Source organism: Cyprinus carpio, chromosome A25 (assembly GCF_018340385.1).
Source record: "Cyprinus carpio isolate SPL01 chromosome A25, ASM1834038v1, whole genome shotgun sequence".
Classification (NCBI taxonomy): domain Eukaryota; kingdom Metazoa; phylum Chordata; class Actinopteri; order Cypriniformes; family Cyprinidae; genus Cyprinus; species Cyprinus carpio.
Window position 1 is genome coordinate 9475645 of NC_056596.1, and position 20368 is coordinate 9496012.

The window sequence follows — 20368 nt, forward strand, 5'->3', positions numbered from 1 at the left end:
AGAGAGAGAGAGAGAGGGAGCGTAGAGAGAGAGAGAGAGAGAGAGAGAGAGAGAGAGAGAGCGCAACTTTTTAGCAGAAAGCGTGCAGAAGCTCACCGCCGCATCTCGAGACTGCAGGCATCCGCCAGAAACAGCGCGCGCGTCTCTTGCAGAACGGACTGTTAAAAAGATGTGATTATTTCCCCTTTCTGTCTCCGACATGTGTCTTTATTTTACAGGTGAGTGAGCGGAGCGTTTTTTTTTATTTCTGAGCACTATTTCTGAACACTTGGTACTGAAGGTTATTCTTTGGGAAATTATGTCACCAAAAGTGAGTTGTTGTGAACTATTCAACTGAACAAGTTAACTGTTTATACATCAATTTTTTATTTTTATTTTGGCTAAACATTTTAGTTGAAGTGTTTTCATAGACTTGTGAGGAAACTGTGCGTTTAGCTGTTGACAGTATGAGTCATTGTAAATCTGTAGTCTGTAGGTTTCCATGAAACTCAGGTAAGAAAAGCTTTTGTTTAGTTTTTGTTCACTTTAGTAACGTAATGTTTGGAAATGTAGGCCCGTTTATCTCTAAACACCTTAGAACTTTTTTTTTTTTTTAATTATTATTATTTTCTGGGGATGCATTCATTTGACAGATTTGACAAGTGAGTGCCCTGATTTCTGAGAAAAATATGGATAAATAGGTCTGCAGAGAACTTAAATCTCACCATCTTTATCTTTAGGTAAATTTTAATATATTTTACATTTTAATATTTTTTCATAGGAGATGCAAAGGTAAAACTGTAAATTAAATGCATTTATTTTTAAATATAAAAACAACATGGAAATGTATTATATGAATCTCAGTGTATTAATTAATAAACATTTTCCGTTAGGGCTGGGCGATATATCTAACGATATGATCATGCGCATCTAGTCAGTAAATCTGGTTCCTTGATTACCGCTAAATCGCCATCACCTGCTTTCAAATGGAGCGGCATTTAATAGACAGAGCCGTAGATCACTTACAAGCTACGCAATATCGCGTTCATTATCGCAGATGAATCGCCTTCGATAATCAACGCGATATTGCGTACCTTGTCAGTGAACTACGGCTCTGTCTATTAAATGCCGCTCCATTTGAAAGCAGGTGATGGTGATTTATTGCGTAGCTTTTAAGTGGTTTTAGTGTCTGTATATGTTTGGTAGTTTTTTTGTGTATATCGCCCAGCCCTATTTTCGGTGGTATGTTTATTGATTTGATGGGAATTATAATAAAAAAGCTTTTAAGGACATTGAGAGAGGACCCTTAGTGTGCCAAGTTGCTGTACTTTACTGAAGTGTTTTGCATGTAATGAAAATGAAAGACAATGTGAAAGTCTGTTTATCAGGTGTTTTAAAGAGGAGATGCTGTATGTAGGTAAACAGCTAAATATATTGACTGAATCTTTCTAGAATGACAGCAAGTGCAACAGTTCTTCAGTCTCTCTCATTGTTATACTCAGAGTTTGCAGTGACCTATAGTGCTGCTCAGCGCACTGAAATTGCTTAGATAATAGTAAGGGTGAATCCCATATTCTCTAGCTCTGCAGCTCTCTCCCTCTCAACCTTAAAAGCGACCTCCTAGAGGAGTAGCGTTTAAGTACACCAACAATAAATCACTTCTCCGGCTTCCGCAGCCTACCAGGCTTAATTGAGTTTATCAACTACTCCCTCGAGAACGTTGTCTAAAGTTAGACTTGTCACCGCAGTGCACTCAGTGTAGGCTGACTCTTTGATGATTCGCGTACACCGCCACAAAAGTGCTGTCTAAGTCAGAGGCACGAGGACCGTTTAGAGTTGCCCTCTTTCTTTTATCCATGGCTTTGTCATGCATAGTGAGTGGTGAATTATTGAGGCTTCTACAATGCAAGAAAACTAGTGATATCATTGTTGTTGCAGTGCGTGTGGCTGTGATTTACAAGTGTCATTTGTTCTCAGTATTTTGTCTTTGTCTTGGTTCATAAAGGTTTTGTGTCTTTCTGTTTTGTGCTCTAATGGGTACTACAGAAGTCTTTTAGAATATGCCTGATAATCAAACCTTGTTGCATACAAGTAGTTTGAAAAATGTCCAACTTCAGGGCATGGCACATGTGTCTTTTTGCTGTAAAAACTTTAATGAGTTTCATAATGTAAATGTAAGAAAAACATTTATTTTGTTAGTGATATTTAAACTCAAGATTACATTTCAATTATATTACAAGCTAAATGATTTACAGTACAAGAATTTATCAGAATTTCTTTCAGGAATCTCACTTTTTGTTCATATAAATAGCAGCTGCATTAAATTACCTATTTTTGCTCAGTTTGGGCATCTGAATAAAATTTGTTTTTTTTCTCCCCAAGTATGAGCTCACTATATGAGCCATAAAAGCATGGTGTATGAAATATGATACGAAACATAAAGCACTTATGCAAATTTTTTTTTTATATTTTCTAAAGATTCAAAAAACTGTTCCATTTGAAAAAGAAAAAAAATCTGACCTTTTTTTTTCATATTTCAGGGTTTACATGGTTAATATGCTAAATAAATGTTGTAATTTTACTCTGCAGAAGAACAAAGATGAGAATTCACTATTCTGAAGCCACTTCCATCCTCATCATCCTTCAGACGCTGTGGTGGGGGTTGAATAGTCAATGTGAGGAACCAATAGAAAGCTCCAAACTCGACCTCTCTGTGACCTATGACCTCTCTCACTTTGTGTCTGACACTCCCATACAGAAGTTGTTGGAATTCAATGGAACTGTGTATGTAGGTGCTGTCAACAAGCTTTATGTCTTGTCGAAAGACATCAAGAAGATACATGAATATAATACCAGACCGGTTCATGAGGGTCAAGACTGCAGTGCACCAGATCCATGCAGTGGTTGCAAAAACAAACCCCTCAACCAGAACAACACCCATATGGCCCTGTTGGTGGAGACTTTCTATGATCTTGAGCTCTTCAGCTGTGGTTCAGTTGGGAACGGCGTCTGCCGTCGATACCTGTTAGAGGATGGACCCCTGGATGCGGAAATTACTTGCATGTATTCAAAGAAGAACAAAGACAGCAGCCACGGTTGCCCAGACTGCCTTGCAGGACCTTCGGGCACTCAGATTCTTAACGTGATGAGCAGCGGAGTTGTGAGGTTCTTCGTTGCAAACTCTGAGCCACTTGACTCGACCGTGCCGCGTCTCCACCACACCATCTCTGTTAGGAAGATGCGAGAGACTCAAGACGGCTTTGAGTTCTTTTCTGAACAATCCTACATGGACTTGGCCCCAGGGCTGCGTGGGAAGTACCCGCTGCGCTACGTCTACTCTTTCCAGAGCGGCCCATACGTGTATTTTCTCACTGTCCAACGAGAAGGTGGCAGCTCAAATTCCTTCCACACGAGGATCGTACGCATGTGCTCTTCAGATCCTGAGATCTTGCGCTACGTTGAAATGCCCTTCGAGTGCATTTTCTCTGAGCGAAGAAGAAAGAAGCGCTCGGCTCAGGTGGTTTTCAATGTTCTCCAGGCTGCGCATGTGGCCAAAGTCGGCTATGACTTTCAGCAGGAGATGGGCTTGAAAGAAGGAGAGGACGTACTGTTTGCTGCCTTTGCCCGCAGCAAACCTGACTCACCGGAGCCTATGGCCAGCTCTGCCGTTTGCCTTATCTCCATCACAGACATCAATAACTTCTTCAGGGATTTCATGCAGAAGGGATACACAAGGAAGCTCAGTCACTTTCCAGGGTCAGAGGAGAAAAATCTCAACCAGGTAAGAGGTTTCATCCAAATCATGCATGTTCTCCAGTCAGTTTTAGCTAACAGGATATTTGCTGACCCTTTCAAAATGTTGCCAATCAAAATTTGACTTCTTGTCAGCCTAATTGCTTGTCTCTATCCTCTGGCCATCATAAATCACTGACCCTCCTCATCTTTTTTACTCATCCATCACCATTCGTTGGATCAATCAGTAAATCATGGCAATCAATAAATGACACAAATTTAACTGCTGACGACTCCCTTAGGGCCCATCCATCGATAATGCAGGGCTATTACTTCCCAGAGTTCATTGCACAGCATAGTTGTACATGGCTCAGATCTGAATAGTAAGACACATGGTTTGAATATGTAAAGACAGAGTATACATAGATGTCCAGATGTTCGAGAACTACTAAAGAATGGTCCAAAGCTGTGGAACAAACTCAAAGATAAGGCTAAGTGTGTAGTTATGCAACATTCTATGCTTTATATATATATATATATATATATATATATATATAAAAATAGAGGAATCAGTGTGTGCACACTGAAAATTTCATAAAGAAGTACACTTCAGATACCTGAATGATGCACTTAATTAACTGAAAAATATTCATTTGAGTCTGATTTGATTAAATTTGATTCTGATTCATTTTGGTATATTTCAGTTTAAATGCTCCTTTTGCTTGCATATGAAAGGAGTTCACTTAGCTGATTCTGTAGTCTACAGAAAAGGTACCTTGTGAAAAGCAACATTTATTTGGTACATTTATTTTAAAAATTAACAGCAGTTCAACTATGCTACTTATTTAACAAATATAAAAATCAACACAGCTCAGAACTCTCTGCTCTGTGAAATTAAGTATATTTTAAACTCAAGTGTGTCAGTGTGTAAAAAAAAAATCAATAAACTCTTGAGCACTTCAGTCATAAACTCAGTGTCATAGATTCAAAAGAAAATTTTAATCTGAAAATGTATATTTATATCAGATCCTGGCAGCTCCATATCATGTCCCTCCATTGCTTGTTTTTCTTGTTCACTCAAACTTTTTATTGCATAACAATCAGCTTATATTTGCAATCAGTGTATTTGGTAATCGTATTGATGTGTAGATGTGCAGATAGCTGATAGCAGATAGCAGATAATTTTCTTTGATAGGAAACCTAGATTTGCTTGAGGTCCTTGTGAATCAGGCTTGTTTGACAAGTTTTACTCAAGCTGCCAATTCTTTGCGCTGTTCTATTTGCTTGCGTGGTGTCTTATCAGAGTCCATATAGTGGGGAAGTCCAGATCACTACTCAGCAGGTGTTCTTCAACTGTCTCTAACAGTCTTTGTACTGTTTGCTTTAGCAGTTCATATGGGCCAGACCAGAGTGGCTGGCCTCGTCTCAGAGTCACACAGATCTCCAGTCTGGTGTAGTTGTTTCAGTGCCCTGAACTTTATCTGGCCAAACTCACAAAGTGCACTCAGTCATTTATTACAGCAGAAGATCTGCAGACTGAAGCACTCAAGACATTTTAAATATTTTCATTCTGTGGATCCTTGATCCAAACATATACTCAAAGTCAGCTGTGTTTCTGTCAGTTTTCATTAATAATATCTTAAATGACTATTAAAGTAACAAGTCGGTTGGAAGATATTTCCCTAGGCGTCTTTGAAGAAATGTTTGAAAGGTCTGAACATCTTTTGAAAGTGCCTGTTTTCAATACAGTTTTTATCCATAAGTGTGTGAATGTGTGCATGTGCATTTGTTTGTTTTGTGTGTGTGTGTGTGTGTGTGATGACAGACAGCAAATCATGGTGCCATTGTTGAGAATTATGATACCAAGAGCATATGTTATGCAGGTGGCCTGGGTAAAAAAAATATTGATTTCTCTATTTTAATCGATTCTCATTTTTAAGAAAAAATTTTGTTTCATAAATCCCAAGCATTGATTAGCCTGTCCGATAATGAATGGAACATTGCTGTGTGCCTCCCATCCACTAAATTGCAGTAAGCTTTGTGATTTGTTACTTTATTTTTGATATGAAACAAAGTCTCAGATATCAAATTCTGTCCTTTTCATTTTATTACAATATTCAAATATTAAATGCCATTTTGGCGCTGTTTAATGTGGAGTGACAGATCACTGTAGCACCTCGGTTAGAAGCGGCAGCTTTAATAGCAGTTACAGCACGAAATAAACATGAATGCACATCCGAAGGTATGTTAAAAGAAAGAGTACTACTTACCAAAATCCATAACCTGTCTCATGTAATCGCACAATCAGTGTTTCAAATGCGGGAAGACAACAATATTTTGTAAACAGTGTGTCAAGTAATGTCACATTTACCTCAGAAAAACATGAGCTCATTTGTCAGCTAGAAAAATTTACTCTAGAGAGGAGCATTTTGCTAAATGTGCACCTTATAACTTATTTATTATCATTTTTACTGGTTAATTTATGTTTGAATAAATCCATCAAGTTTTTTTGACAACCACCATTTAAATGTTTATATTTCAAAAAATTAATTGGAGTAGAAATATAATTATGTAATTTAAAGTTAAAGTTAGTATTATAACTTTAATATTAAAACAACTTTATTGAGTATATTTTAAGTGTTTGTATACAAATCAGCAAATTTCAAACTTCCATATTTTTGACTCTTTATTTTACAGCATTAGTTTTTTTTCTTTTTTCTTGGAAAAATTTGCCATGTCCCTGATATATATCCAAAATAATCATTATTGAATATAATCGAATCGAAATCAGAATCTAATCGAACCGCAAGCTTGTGAAGGCTTATCCAATCGAATTGTGAATTTGTGTCAAAACCCAGCCCTATTATACAGAGTCTCTCTTAGCCCATAAAGGGGCAATTGACGCAGTGTCATAAAACAATTACATTGTAAAAAGCCATGATAAATTGATCCCAATATCTTGTTTTTGCTCTTAGACAACTGACTCCACAAACGGGACTCTAACATCTCCTGGCTTTATGTGGAAACATTGGGCATCTGACACTGTGCTTTAGTTTTGATTGAATTTTGCCTTGCTTTCCTGTTTTATTTGTTAATGTGGAGCCAAAGTTATTTGAATATCATATCAGATAAATCGCCAAAGTCCGTAATAGACTCTTACCCTTCGAGAAAAAGACACCACAGCTTTCAGACTTCACCCAAGCTCTTTAAATTATCGATTGGCCAGTCTGCTCGAGCTCAGCAATATTTGTTAATAAAACAGACAGAAATATAGTCCTTATTGTTTGGAATAATGGATCTATCCGAGTTGGAACCACCCCAACAAACCCAGCTCCCCCTGTCTTGAAAGAGCAGAGGGGAGGGGTGCACTGAAGACCGGCAATAACAAACAGCCACATTTAAGGTCAAAATTATCATTAGATTACAATTGATCAGGGGAACAACTGGCAAATGCTGATTACTTTAAAATTTAATCTGAAGCTTGATTGATTGCTGCCTGTAGTATAATTCCTGAAGAGGGAGTTTTGATCGACATCCATTTTAATTATTACCGCCACTGTGGTTAAATGAACATGTTTTGAGATGCCAAGTCTTAAAGTGTAAGGCAAAGCGCCCACATTTTTTTGACTATAAATAAGCAAATATCAATGTAAATCGGATACTTTTAGCTCTTTGTACCTTGCTCAATCTTTTGCATTATCGTGTGTTTTGGTCATGTAAGGACAGGGTGACATGCTAATGCACTGTACTTAGCACATATGAAAAGTGTACGTGCCGCGGCCTGCTTATGCCAAGATGTGTTTGCGCAAAATCATTTATCGGCCACGGTCTCCCACTCTGGGAGGTGCAAAATATTGCTGAAAGACATAGTACTTGTTGTATCCTGTCTAAGAAGCTGCGATAAGCTACCTGCATGGTTGCATTTCTTGTGTGTAGGTACACATGTATAAGAAATGTATTTTATATGGGTGAGTTGAGGTTTATACTGAGGAATTAAGTCACCTTGAATCATTTCTGGCAAAAGCATACAAACACAGGCATGCATGTGCACGTCACAGACCAACAGCTCTGACAAGGGGGCAGATGGAGATGTGCAGCTGTGTGTTTTCTCAAAATGTCAAGCTCATGTTGGCAGCCTTGCCCTGGTGGGAAACCTGCGTGACTTTGGACCATAATGTTAGCTAGAGGAGACTGGACAGCTGGCATCCAGGTGTGAACTGTTCATCTCATGTGCATCTGGGGATGAGAGCGCCTGTGGGGATGCATCTGACGTTTATGTCCTTTTACTGTGCTGACTTTTCTCAGGCTAAAAAGTCTACTTAATATTATTAGAGATTGCTGAATAATACAATTCATATTAATTTAATAATTTTAATAAAATGTTATAGAATATATGTGTAAAAAAGTAAAAAAAAATGTTTTTAATGTTTTAAGTATATTAAAAATATATAATTTAAATATAATATGGAAGTAAAATATAACAATTAAAAATATATGTGTGTGTGTGTATGTAAATGTATATGTATATGTGTGTAAATGAAACAGTAGAAAACAGTTGATTTCTTTTTTAATTGTTATATTTGATATAAAAAAAACTTGTTTTCTCTTCCCAGAAGCTACTGTTTTCCTGCTCTAATGCACCTGTGTGTCCTAAATAGTCCCATAAAGCAGTTAAGCACACAACTGATAAACACCCGCGCTTACAATCTGTCTTTCAGGAGGAACTTCACATACAAACAAACATACGATTGGCTCATACTCTACTGTTTACTCCAGGTTTATTGCACTATGGCGTTTTTTCTTCGTTATTGTGATGACTGGCCCGTATTAAACACAGCCCTCAGGTTTGAAAATCTTGTCAGTGCTCTCTGGGCATAATTCAGAAACATGTGTAAGTGTCAGGTGAAGGGAGAGATTGCTTTGGTGAGGCTGATGAGTCACTGGCCCAGAGGCATGCTAATCCATCTCTGGCATCCACCATACCTTCACTTCCTCATTTTTTTACTCCCTCCAGTAATTTCCAGCTCTCCGGGTCCGTGAGCACAAGGTTTCATCAAAGAGCTCAATTCTGAAACCTCCATGTAAGGTTAAAGACATCCTGACCAGGTGTAAATCAAATACCCGCTGAAGCATTTAATGAGCCCGCTCAGGTTGGAAATTCAATCAGCCTGCACCGCTAAACGACTCGAGTTGACTGATCCAGACTAATTGTTTGGTGCAGTTCAAAGACCTCTACTAATTGTTTTGGCTTACACAGCGGGGACCACAAATAATAATTTTTTTGGTTTTTTGGTATTATTCATCCTCCACTAGTTGGTCAAGAGAGATTTTGCTGTGTTGTGCTGTTGTTAAAGCAGACACAATGGTTCCATGGGATGCAGGCTTGAATGAATGTGTGCTTAAGTAATGGAACGGATTGGATTGGCCAGGAACTATTCTACTTTATCTCCTGCTGAGAATTCAACAATACACCACATATAAGAGCTTATCTGGGGCTGCCCTTCCACCTCATTCAGCATGTCAGTCAGATATTCTCAAGCTTATTCCTAAGTAGACACGGCCTGTGTGATCGTGTGAAAAGAGAGCAAGCTTTTACCTGATACCTGACTTGTGAGTTTTGTAGGGCATGACGCCCAGTGTTTGGTCAGCTAATGGAGTGGTCTTCAGGTGTCAGTCATGCAGAGTTTGTAGCAGTGTGAGTAGGGATGGGAATCAAAAGGAATTTCATGATTCTTTTTTTAGATTCAGATAATGATTCCTGTTATAATATAAAAAAAACTCCAGTGATTACAACAGAACCAATAATTTAATTTTAGCTTTTACTGCACGTTATCATATGAACCATCATTTAGTAATAGTTAAAGATTCAGAATGAGTATGTAACTGCTCTGACTGATTCATACTAAAAGTATTTTGATTTAGAAAAGATCCGCCTCATTCATTTGGGAATAAGAATTAGCTGGTCCCATGGTATGTTTTTAATTCTTATGAGCAGGTTCTTTTTAGAGAGCCATTAAGGAACTAGATTTAATGAATCCTTCTGTATGTTTTTTTTTTATTAAAATAAATAAATTAATTAATTAATTAAAATTACTAAAAAGAATCAATTCAGAAGAGTCATTCATTCAGGTCTTGTTGTGTGCTTTGATTCATTCAGGAATCAGACTACAAAAACCTTTCTCTCTGTTTTTGATTCACCGCTTATAAGAGTGATTCATTTGGGAATTGGACTATAGTGGCTGTGCTGTATTTTTTGATTTACTATAAAGAACCGTTTCATAAGAGTTGTGTATTCGGAAATCAGAATATGTTGGTTGTGCTGTATGTTTTTGAGACAATAAACAGAACCAACAGCAGAATTCATGTTCATGAATCGTTAACGGAACTAAATTACATGAAAATCATTCTGTTCTCCTAGTGTAGAAAGGACATATGATGCATGCGCTGAGCATGTCATAAGAGACTGTGGTTAAAGGAAACCAATGTAATATTCCAAGGCTGTGTAGCAAAACAGTAGAACAAAGAGTTATCACCTCTCACTATTATATTCACCAAATCCATCTCCCCTGCCTGTGACCAGGTGGGTCAGCACCCCTTTCTGCTCCTAAAGACTTAAAAACAAACAGATGTGTTTATTAATGCATTAGCGTGGCCATAATCCCTGCACAAAAAAGGCAATAAAAACGCATGCCAGCTTCCAGTGGTTTACCAAAAGATAGCACAATGATGCATTGTTCTACCATGTGGTTATGCTTTACATATTGCCGCCAAGATCAACTGTTTGTTTTCCATTTGTTGCGTGGTTTTACACACTTCGTATAATGGCTGACTGGCACTGAACTTGTGTGTCATGAAAAGGATGCCACCTGCATGCTTTGAATCATAGTGCTGAGAAACATGACTACTAAGGACAGAATTTGCTGCATGCTCATGCTCTTATCATGTTAGTTGTGTTTTTCTGGCAAAAAGTAAAGTCCTTGATCTTTGCTCAGAACGTGTAGCGTATGTGTTTTTGCAAAAGCCTACGTTGACATAAGGATTTCATCATATCTGCTTCTTAGTGTCAGCAACAGGAAAATACGGCTCATGCCAACTCCTGATAGGAAGCCATTTAATGTGTTAATTTCTTCCAAGACAATTTTCCTCTTAAAACAATAGATTATCATCAAATAGTTTCTTCCTATTGTTCTAACAGCGTTTAGCATAGTAAATGTGTCAAGATGGCCTTAACACATGTTCATTCTCAGCTTTTTTGAGTTTAAGGGCATTTCTTTGGAGCAAAGTTCTCTGAAGAATGTCATGCGTTGAAATAAATTAGCTGAAATTAGGAACAGAGAATCTGCGAAACTCTTTAAACAGCCCCCAAAATAAAACTCAACTCTTGTGTCTGATCTGTCCAGTCATAGGCACGTTTTGCTCCCTCTGACATGTGAAAAAGCGTAAGATCATCCCAGAAAAGCAGGCCCTGCCAAGCCTTTACAGTCAAGATTGGAATTAATTATTCTGGCCAACTGCAAACCAGGCATTTGAATGCTCTGCCTCTCTTTTCTTCCATAATGGGCTGGATTTGATCTTTTAAAGGGTCTCAACGCTTCATGGTTTTAAAGCCGTGCTCTTTACCCTTTTATCAAATCCATGCTCCTTGCATAAGGGTGGAGGTTTTTATTCCAGCATGCATGTGGACTGTGGCAGAGAGCGATGTTTTGAGCGTGCTCATCTTGACTACTATAATGAATGGGCGTTTCTGCTAATGCTTTGAATAGATCCATGCTGCACAAGTAAATAATGACAGACCTCCCGGCCTCTGGAATGGACTCCACACTAAATTATCCCCCGTTTGCTTATGTCTAATTGAATGGATGAGCATGGTTCATAAGTACTCCCATAATATGTTCCAGTGTACTGTATGTCAATACAATGACAGCTCTCTCTCTCACTTATGTTTAGCTTGTTGCTATTTTTGCTAGTGTAAATTGTGTAGCGTTGACCCAATCTGTGCTTCATGGCTCATTAACTGCAAAGTAACAATGAAAAATAATCAAGTATGATGTCCTGTTGTTTTACCAAATCTCTTTGATTAATTGCATTTTAATCATGGTTTCAGTTTGATTAATGACCTGTGCCAAAATATATTTTCTCACTAGTTTGGTCCAGGCATATTAATCATGCCACTCTTTGAGCGGATTGTATTGTAACATGCAGCAACAAGTTCAAGTACACTAGATGAGATTTAACTATGAGCAGTTGAATAAACTGATACATATTTTAGCAAACATACAAGCCATTGTTCTGGGCCGTGTATTGTTTCCCAGTTGGAAACCTGAGTGAGGAACAAAGTCCCCTGCTGACAGATCACTTGACTGCTGGATTGAGAGAGCAAGTCGAGAGGTAAAGAGTGAGAGATGTGAAAACAGAGTAACAAGACAAGATAACACCAAAAAGAGGAATGTGAGCAAAGCAACATGAGAAAAAAAAACTGAAAACAAGAAAAAGACTTCAATTGGAGTCAACAGAGTCTTCAGTTAGTATGATAACAACAGGCAAATTCACAGACAACAGCTATTAAGAAGTAAGATGTGACTTTGACAGTTTACAATAAACTGATTAAACTGAGAAAATGATTAAATCTCAGCCTTTGCAATATGATTATCACATTAGGCCATATCGCAGTATCAATTTTATTTTCATATATTGTACAGCCCAACAATAGCCTCTTCAAGTGTTCATCACAGAAGTCCACAGGTATTAACACACCAGCAGCCAGGCAACAGGACTGCATGGTTGACCGCCAGCCTCTAATCCCACATTATTGTCAGCTTCTCTAATTCTCCCCAGACTACTGACCTTCACGACCCAGTAATCCAAGAAAGGTGCATAAACACAAGAATCGGGTTGCCTTGTGACGTGCTGTTTAAATGCACAGGTGGGGCACACCACTATCTTACCCACATGCATATAAACATATACATAACATTAGTAAAAACTTTGTGAGGTCAAAGGTCACATTATTTTCGTCAAGAAGCAGCTGATGGGTGGCAGCATGGAGCAGTGATGTTCCAGAATACTTCATGTACGCTGTAAGTGGTTGCAACTGTACTGGGGCCATAGGGTTAACAGAAGGTCTGTGAAGGGGACATTTGGTCTTTCAGATCTCCTTTTACTCATATCAAGCCTTTTGGAGGTGACGCCAAAGGCCACAAAGCTATAAAGCACCAAAGGTGGGGCACAGTAACCCTATCGCTTCAGCATTGTGCTGCACACAATGAGAGCTGCTTAATGTGTCAAAGAGGAGCTACGCACTGGCCTGCCATTCTTACAGGATATTTTTTGTGTGATATTTTTCAGCATTCTTTGAAATAATACTCAAAATACTCAACTATGAAGTAATATTCCGGGTTCAATACAGGTTGACCTCAATTGACAGCACTTGTGGCATAATGTTTTCAAAAATTATTTCGAATTTGTTCCTGCTTTTCTTTAAAGTTTACAATGGAATTGAATGGGGCCTACGCATAAATATTAAAGTAATTAATGGTACTATTTCAATTTCTATTTCAATGTATTTTTTGGGGGTTAAATGTATGATATAAAGTCTGTGGTTATCACAAGCTCAAGATATTTTCACGTTTTCTTCTACAACATAGATTTCAAATAAAGATTGAAAGGGTTATCGGTAGCTTAGTGGTGGTGACATTGAAGTCATGCGATCATGGTATAGTTTGTTTATAGCCTAATTTTAGGTTTTTACTTGTGTCAATTGTATTTAGGCTTCAAAATTCATAAGTTGTGTTAATTTTTGAAGATTATCTTTGTGAACAAAGCATGTGAGAATCCTAAACTTTTGTTGTTCACAGAGTATATTTTTTCCATTAATCCAAAAACCAATGGAAAAGCCCTATTAAATTTTTTTTCGAGGGAAATAGGGTAATGCTAACTTCAGAGTTAGCCTACAAAAATACATCACCCTTGCATCACTCTATAAACATTATGCCACAAATGTGGTTGATTGAGTGTAACTTGTGTTGAACCCTAAATATTCCTTTTAATAAGTGAAGCGAGAAATGATGAGAGCAAAGCTTCGACAACCCTTCAAGACACTCTGTGGTTGAAGGAGCCTCAGGATTAAAGCAACCGAAACTTGTCAAAACACTGTCTAGTTTTTTCAATTTCTACCCTTGATCCTTGCAATACCATGAGCTAAGTGGTGGAATGTCTACCTTTTCAAACACATGGCAAAATGTGAAGTTTATTTGCTATGAAAATAACCCCACAAACCTTTTTTTCTCTTCTTCTAAAACAGACTCTCAGGGGTGAGCTCAGCTGCTGATAGGTCAGGCTTCAGAGAGCCCCCGAATCAATTCCAAACCACGGTGCTTTCTTACACATCCTTATGCAAGTCCTATTGAAATACGTGGCAGCTCGGCCGATATGATGGATCACAGTGGGCTTATATAAGCCGGCAAAGCAAATGTGCCCTGCTGAAGACACATCAAAGGCAGGCTTGTACGCATTTGGATGATTTCCCTGGCCGCTTCATGCTACATGTGTCTCACTGTCTCTTGTTTTGACGCTCCCTCAATAAGCAGAAGTCCTCCTCTGCCTCCAGGGGTTGGGATAAGATGGCCTGTAATCCCCCTCATTTTCGCTGGCTTTTTCACCTGTATACTGATTCTGTGCCTCTGAGCCATCCCGCTCGGCCCTGTAATGAGAGCAGGGCCCAGTGCTCGTTTGGCCTGATTTATCGTCTACCTGTGTTGTTCTCCGCATCTTCAAAGCAGCCCTTTGAGACATGCCCTCAAAATGAAGCTGCAACCACAGTCATGCCACTGACTCATGTGTATTATTCACATCGCCAGTGAAAGGGGTAGAAAGAGTGAGAACTTTTCAGGCACAGAATGGAGTGTCCTTTTTTGATTTTTCATGGGTGTGTTTTTAGTGTTTTTGTCAGGGTGCCTTCACCATAGAGTGTAATAAAACACCATCTGAGAAGAGTTTGAGTGAGCATGGTGTTAATCATTAACCGCCTGTTCTCTGTACTCCAACATTTTAGTCATGGCCTGTGGTGCCAGGGTCTGGTTTTATTAATTATTAATGACTTCTTAACTTTCATACTAAGGTCTGTGACCTTTTGAGCTTGACCACTGTGTGGCCCTCAGGTGCCCTGTTCCTTTTCAGGTTACTCTCTAACTCTACTTGGATAAACTATGATAATTAGAGGGAATAGTTCACCTAAAAAATTGAATTTGGTCATTATTTAATCACCCTCATGTCATTCCAAATCTGTATGACTTTTTTTTTTTTTTTTTTCTTCTGCAGAATCCTCTTTTATGTTCCATAGAATAAAGATATTCATAGCCTACAGGTTTGGAACTACATGAAGGTGAATGATAATAAAATATGCCCTTTGGGTGAACTATTCCTTTAATTGGCCCTTTTAATCTTATAATTATTTACTCGCATGGCACTTCAAACCCATAAGGTTTTTTTTTTCATTTAATTTTTTTTAGGTTGATATTTTCAATATATTGAAAATGAAGGACTGTCAAGCTGTCTATGTATCATGAACGTATTCCATTTGTCTTGTCCCCTATTTTCAAAGACCTTGTTTTGTGAGGAATGTTTCTTGAGCAGCAAAACAGCATATTAGAATGATTTCTAAACGATCATGTGACAATGAAGATTGGAGTAACGGCTTATGAAAATTCAACTTTCCCATCACAGGAATAAAATTAAATTATTTAAATTAAATAAATTTTTCACAAAAATATTTTTTCAAAAGATTACTATTTTTACTCTATTGTAATTCAAATAAATGCAGTCTTGGTGAGCATAAGAGACTTCTTTTAAAAACATTAAAAATAATTACTCTAAACTATCAGGGAGTAATGACTTAAAATGTGGTCTGTCTCTCACGCAAAGCTTGGTAGCTACTTAAATTATCATTTTTCAGCTTGACATCCCCTTTCACTTTGATTATTTGTTTTTAAAATTTCTCCTTTCTTCTTCTACAGAAGAACACAATACAGGTTTGAAATGATGTATAAAGATGAATAAATGATGTCAGGTTTATCTTTAAAAGTTGAGATATCCCTTTAAATATAGTCAAAATGTAAGTATAGTTTTCTTAAAGTGGCATGTCAGGGGAAAAAGGCTTTTTCTTTTGAAATAATAAGTTGACAGATTATCTAATATGCACAACACAAAGCTCCTTCCCTCAGTGCCTGTTTGGTTTAATCAACTTGGACTGCCCTGATGAATGACAGTGCGAACTATGCAGGTACAACTAATCATAACAGAGATCATTATACAATACAGCACATATTTACAAAACAGCCTTTAATGTACAGTAACAAAAAGAAAGTAATGTAAAATGTAATTCTGAATGTTTTTCGGCATTATAAGTGTACTTTAGGGGGGAAGAATTAAATGCTACAGAAGTGTCATGAATATGGCCCCTTTAATATCCCAGGGACCATACAGCCTCTCTGAAACTTCTAAAACTCCACAGTTTGTGGAGATCCCAGCCAAACAAAGCTGGCCACAATCGGAGCTCTAACAGAGCAACAGCAAGCCCAATGTTCCTCACAGTTTCCCATGAATTCCTGCCATCTGTGAGCACAGCCTTCAGAATGCAACAAGGATGATCCAAGCACCATGGGGGAAAACACGCAACTGCATTGGCCAGGATGAAACAGTAGATGCCGAGCTTAGATGGAGCTTTACTGTGTGAGGCCTAAGTCACTCTTTTGCACAAGTATCTAACCCATAAATTGCATTTGGCACGGTGAACTTGAGGCCAGTCCTCTGGAAAAATGGCAATGCTGCTGAATTCATCCACTCTAATAGGCTATCGAGAGCTTCTGCTTGTTGCCTGGTAGAATACCACTTGTCTGACTTGTCGGTGTATTTCTGTTTTTGTTACCAGAGCTTTGCAGGAGATTCCTTCAGTTGTGGCAAACATGAAAGGGGCTACCGGCTGGAGGTTACCAGCACCAACCCGCGTCGGGACTACTTCCACGGACGCTTCCGGAACGTTCTTCTCACTTCCATAGCTGTGGTACCCATCCAAAACCACACTGTGGTCAGCCTAGGCACAGCTGAGGGCCGTGTCATCCAGGTGAGCCATGTTAGCTTTTGCTTCTTTTTGAAATTTATTTGATTTATTTACTGTTAAAGCTAAACTTACATAATGTCTGAATTAGCAAGTCAGCGTTTAGATTGAACGTATGAGTTCAGCATGTGTCGTAGTGCTGGAAGAAGTGTGGCTGACCTCATTCTGGGAAAAGAAAAGGTGACGCGTTTGCAGAATCTAAAATTAAAACCAAATATATTTTTTGTCAAAGTCCTGTTGTTGCCAACACTATTTCCCTGTTTTATTGTGCATGTAAATAGACAGGATGTAAGTATGTGACTAGTGAAAACAGCTCCGAATGAAGGAAAAATGCAGGTGCCAGTGGCAGGTTGGGAAATGTAGTCTTTTCCTGTTTGCATTTGAGTCACCTTTGACCTCTGAGTAGCACTGTACCAGCTCTCCAATCTAAAAGCACACAAGGTGAAACTTTGCCTATCGATGTGTTCTCAACATGTTCATTGTGCAGGAGTGGAACCGACCCAAATGTTAAATCTGTACTGCCTGAGCACCAAAAACGAGACTATTTTGCAAATACCACAGGAAGATGTTTGAGAAATGAGTGGCAAGAAAAAGGGTGACAGCTGCACGAAAGCGTGGCAGAGAAACCGAATGGTACGTTAATAGTAAGCACTGGGCTTCGATGACACGTCCTCGCATGGCATTTTCTTGGAACGGCTGCAGCTGTCGTTCCCTCTCTTTCTCTCTTCCTTTTTTACATTTTTTCCTCTCAACTTTTCTCACCTCTTTTGTCTGGATTTTGAGGCCTGGTAAGGGGTGAGTGCTAGCCCAGCTGTCCCATCTGAGTGAGAGTTTTTTCAAAGACAAAGGGAGTGGGTGAGTGTTTAAGAGGCCTTGACAATGAGAATGCAAAAAAAGATTGTGAGAAAGACTTATGAAGTTGAGTAAAATATGGAATGCGAGTGAGTAGTGGGTGATTGTGTGAATGAGAGTTTCAAGATCCCCCACAAGCTTTTTAAAAGGTTGGGAAGGGTGGGGGTGGAGGGGGGCGGAGGGCACAGGGCAGTAGCAGTCCCAGTGGTCCTTATTCTGTATGAGGAAGTGCTCCCACTCTGCCACACTCTTGGTGAGAAAAACTCAACACCTTGCCTTGTGTTTGTGAGCAGGACTTCCCTTACATACACAATGAGCTGTAATTCACACAGTTATTAGGGCTTCGCAGTGTGTATTTTCCCCCAGAGTGCGTAACATTCCTCCTTCAATTACAGGTCCATTTGTAGCCATTTTCTGCCATGCCCAGCTTAATTAAGCCTGGCTTAGCTTGTTCGCTTCTGGGACTCAGAATCCTTTCATGGCTTAATGCTATTGGAAACTTTCTGGGCCACGTGAAACTTGCCAAGTTTTAGCTCTGGGTTCTTGCTTTGGAATCATGAATGTAGCACATTGTATTTGTGCAGCCAGAAAAAAAAAGAATGATTATTTTTATTTTTGTTTGGAAATATATTTTATTTTTTTTTTTTTTAATTGTTTTATTTTATATAACAGAAATTGCTATTACAATATAAAATTAAAGTAAGTATTATATATATATAGCAGACTATGTTTTAATGTCTGTAAAATATATATGTGACAAGAGGAATTTCCCTTCCACACTAGGAGGTTTTGAAAACTTGTGTTCCTGTAAATCTGTACTTGCAGAGCTTGCATGGACTAAATTGTCAGGTAATGCAAAAAAAATAAGTATGAAGATAAATGCTGTATGTGGCTGAATCTAATTCTTTTATTCATGTAATAAAACATTGTTGTTAATTGCTCTGACTACATTGTATTGCTTCAGTGAAAGATAAAAAAGAAATAACTCCTGAAAGAAATAGCTCCTTAAGGTAACAACTGAACATTGTCACTTTTTACAGTCCGATCTGATATGTTACTAAAGATTGGGCTTTTAAAACAGACCACAGAAGGAGTCACATTAGTGCACTATATTGAGTGAGATGGAGATATGTCATGCACACCATCCTAAAATCACTATAACCACAGTAATGGCATACTCTCAACCACCAGATGCCCCACGCTCAAAGCCCAGGGCTATTAATGATGTGATCCACTGATCGCTAATGGAGCACAAGCACTATTCAGATGCAGGCTGTCTTAGAGGCCTGTAATTGCAATGTAACCATGATAAATGTTAGTCCAGGTGTGTGGATGGAGCTACTGTTCTGACACCTCTCAACATGCCAGAAAGACAGAGATCTTTACGTCTGCACTTGCCTGCGGGCCTACGCTTTTGTCTGTTCCCACTCCCTGACGTCAACCGCAGTCATCGCTGTTCAATCTGTCAACTTTTACCCTGAAAGGCAGAGACACTGGTTATTACAGTATCCATAGCAAAGCAGAGGCTGTCCCCTTACAAAGACTGCCTCTGAATTGCACCTCCTTTGATGCTTCCTCTTTCCCAAGGAAAGTTCCAGACATGATCTGTAATTTAATGTTTTATAACCTAGAAGGAAAAAATAATGGGTTTGCATAAACTCCAGCTCATGCAGAATGTTTGTTTTTCATGAATATAATCTCACATTTTTGGAAGTGGTATTTCACCCCAAAATCATCAAAGTTATTTTATTTTATTTAAAAAAAATAATAATTATGAGAAGATTTCTATTACTTTGTTTGGGAGCAAAATACCCTTAACTGTTATGAAAATAAGGTCACACTGACAAATATCTTAATGGTCAAGCTCAGGGTTTGTAAGTGGTGGCAGCATTATGTTGGTGAATCAGTTATGTAGGTCATATTTCCCCATTTTTATTTATTTTTTAATATTTAATTTTAATTTTATATTTTATTTAATTTTTGCAAAATAAAATCCATTACTGGATTCATAGGTAAAATATCTTCTTTTTTTTCATGAAAATAAGGTCATACTGCATAATATCTTAATGGTTCTTAAATAGGACTCCTTTTTATGGAAAAAAAACTTTATGAAAAATTAGACCAATGTCATGTGACCTACTGTTGACCTGATCCAAATTTTGTTCTCTATAAATAGCTTACACCAGAACCACAAGGTTTAAATCATTCAATAGCAGCATTTAATCACCAATGTGGAATGCAGGCTTATTCCAGTAAACGATAAACATGCTGTTGAAGTCTTTTTGTAACCATGCACATTCTCTATTAAGGTCCTGCATTTACCGTTTAGGCTTTTGATGTGAGAGGCCAACCATTTTTGCTGGCATCCTCCACAGGTGGTGGTTTCCCGCTTTGGCAAGACGGAGCCGCATGTGGATTTCCGCTTGGACACTTTCCCTGTGTCTTCCGAGATGGCCCTACTGTCTCCACAGCGTCATGACGGCTCCTTATTGTTGGTAACAGGAAACAAGGTGAGCGACGCGGCCAATCTTAAAAGTGGCTTTGGGAAAGGGGTCAAACATTTTCAGGAAAATCACTTACATTACAGTGAATAGATGGCAAACACACTGGTGATTTAAGGCTAACTGATATAGTAAACAGGGTATGACTGCAATAGAGAAACAAAGAGGCCTCAGTAAGTCACCTCCTCTGAAA

The 20368-nt window shown here is 38.4% G+C and overlaps 1 protein-coding gene across 1 annotated transcript in view; it reads left to right on the forward strand.

Moving 5' to 3' along the window:
* LOC109065147 (hepatocyte growth factor receptor-like) overlaps positions 1-20368 on the forward strand; it is a 41260-nt gene continuing 20892 nt past the window's right edge. The window contains 4 exon segments of the mRNA XM_042715380.1: positions 1-218; positions 2569-3760; positions 16637-16828; positions 20050-20184. Coding sequence (XP_042571314.1) covers positions 2579-3760; positions 16637-16828; positions 20050-20184 — 1509 coding nt within the window. The 5' untranslated portion in view covers positions 1-218; positions 2569-2578.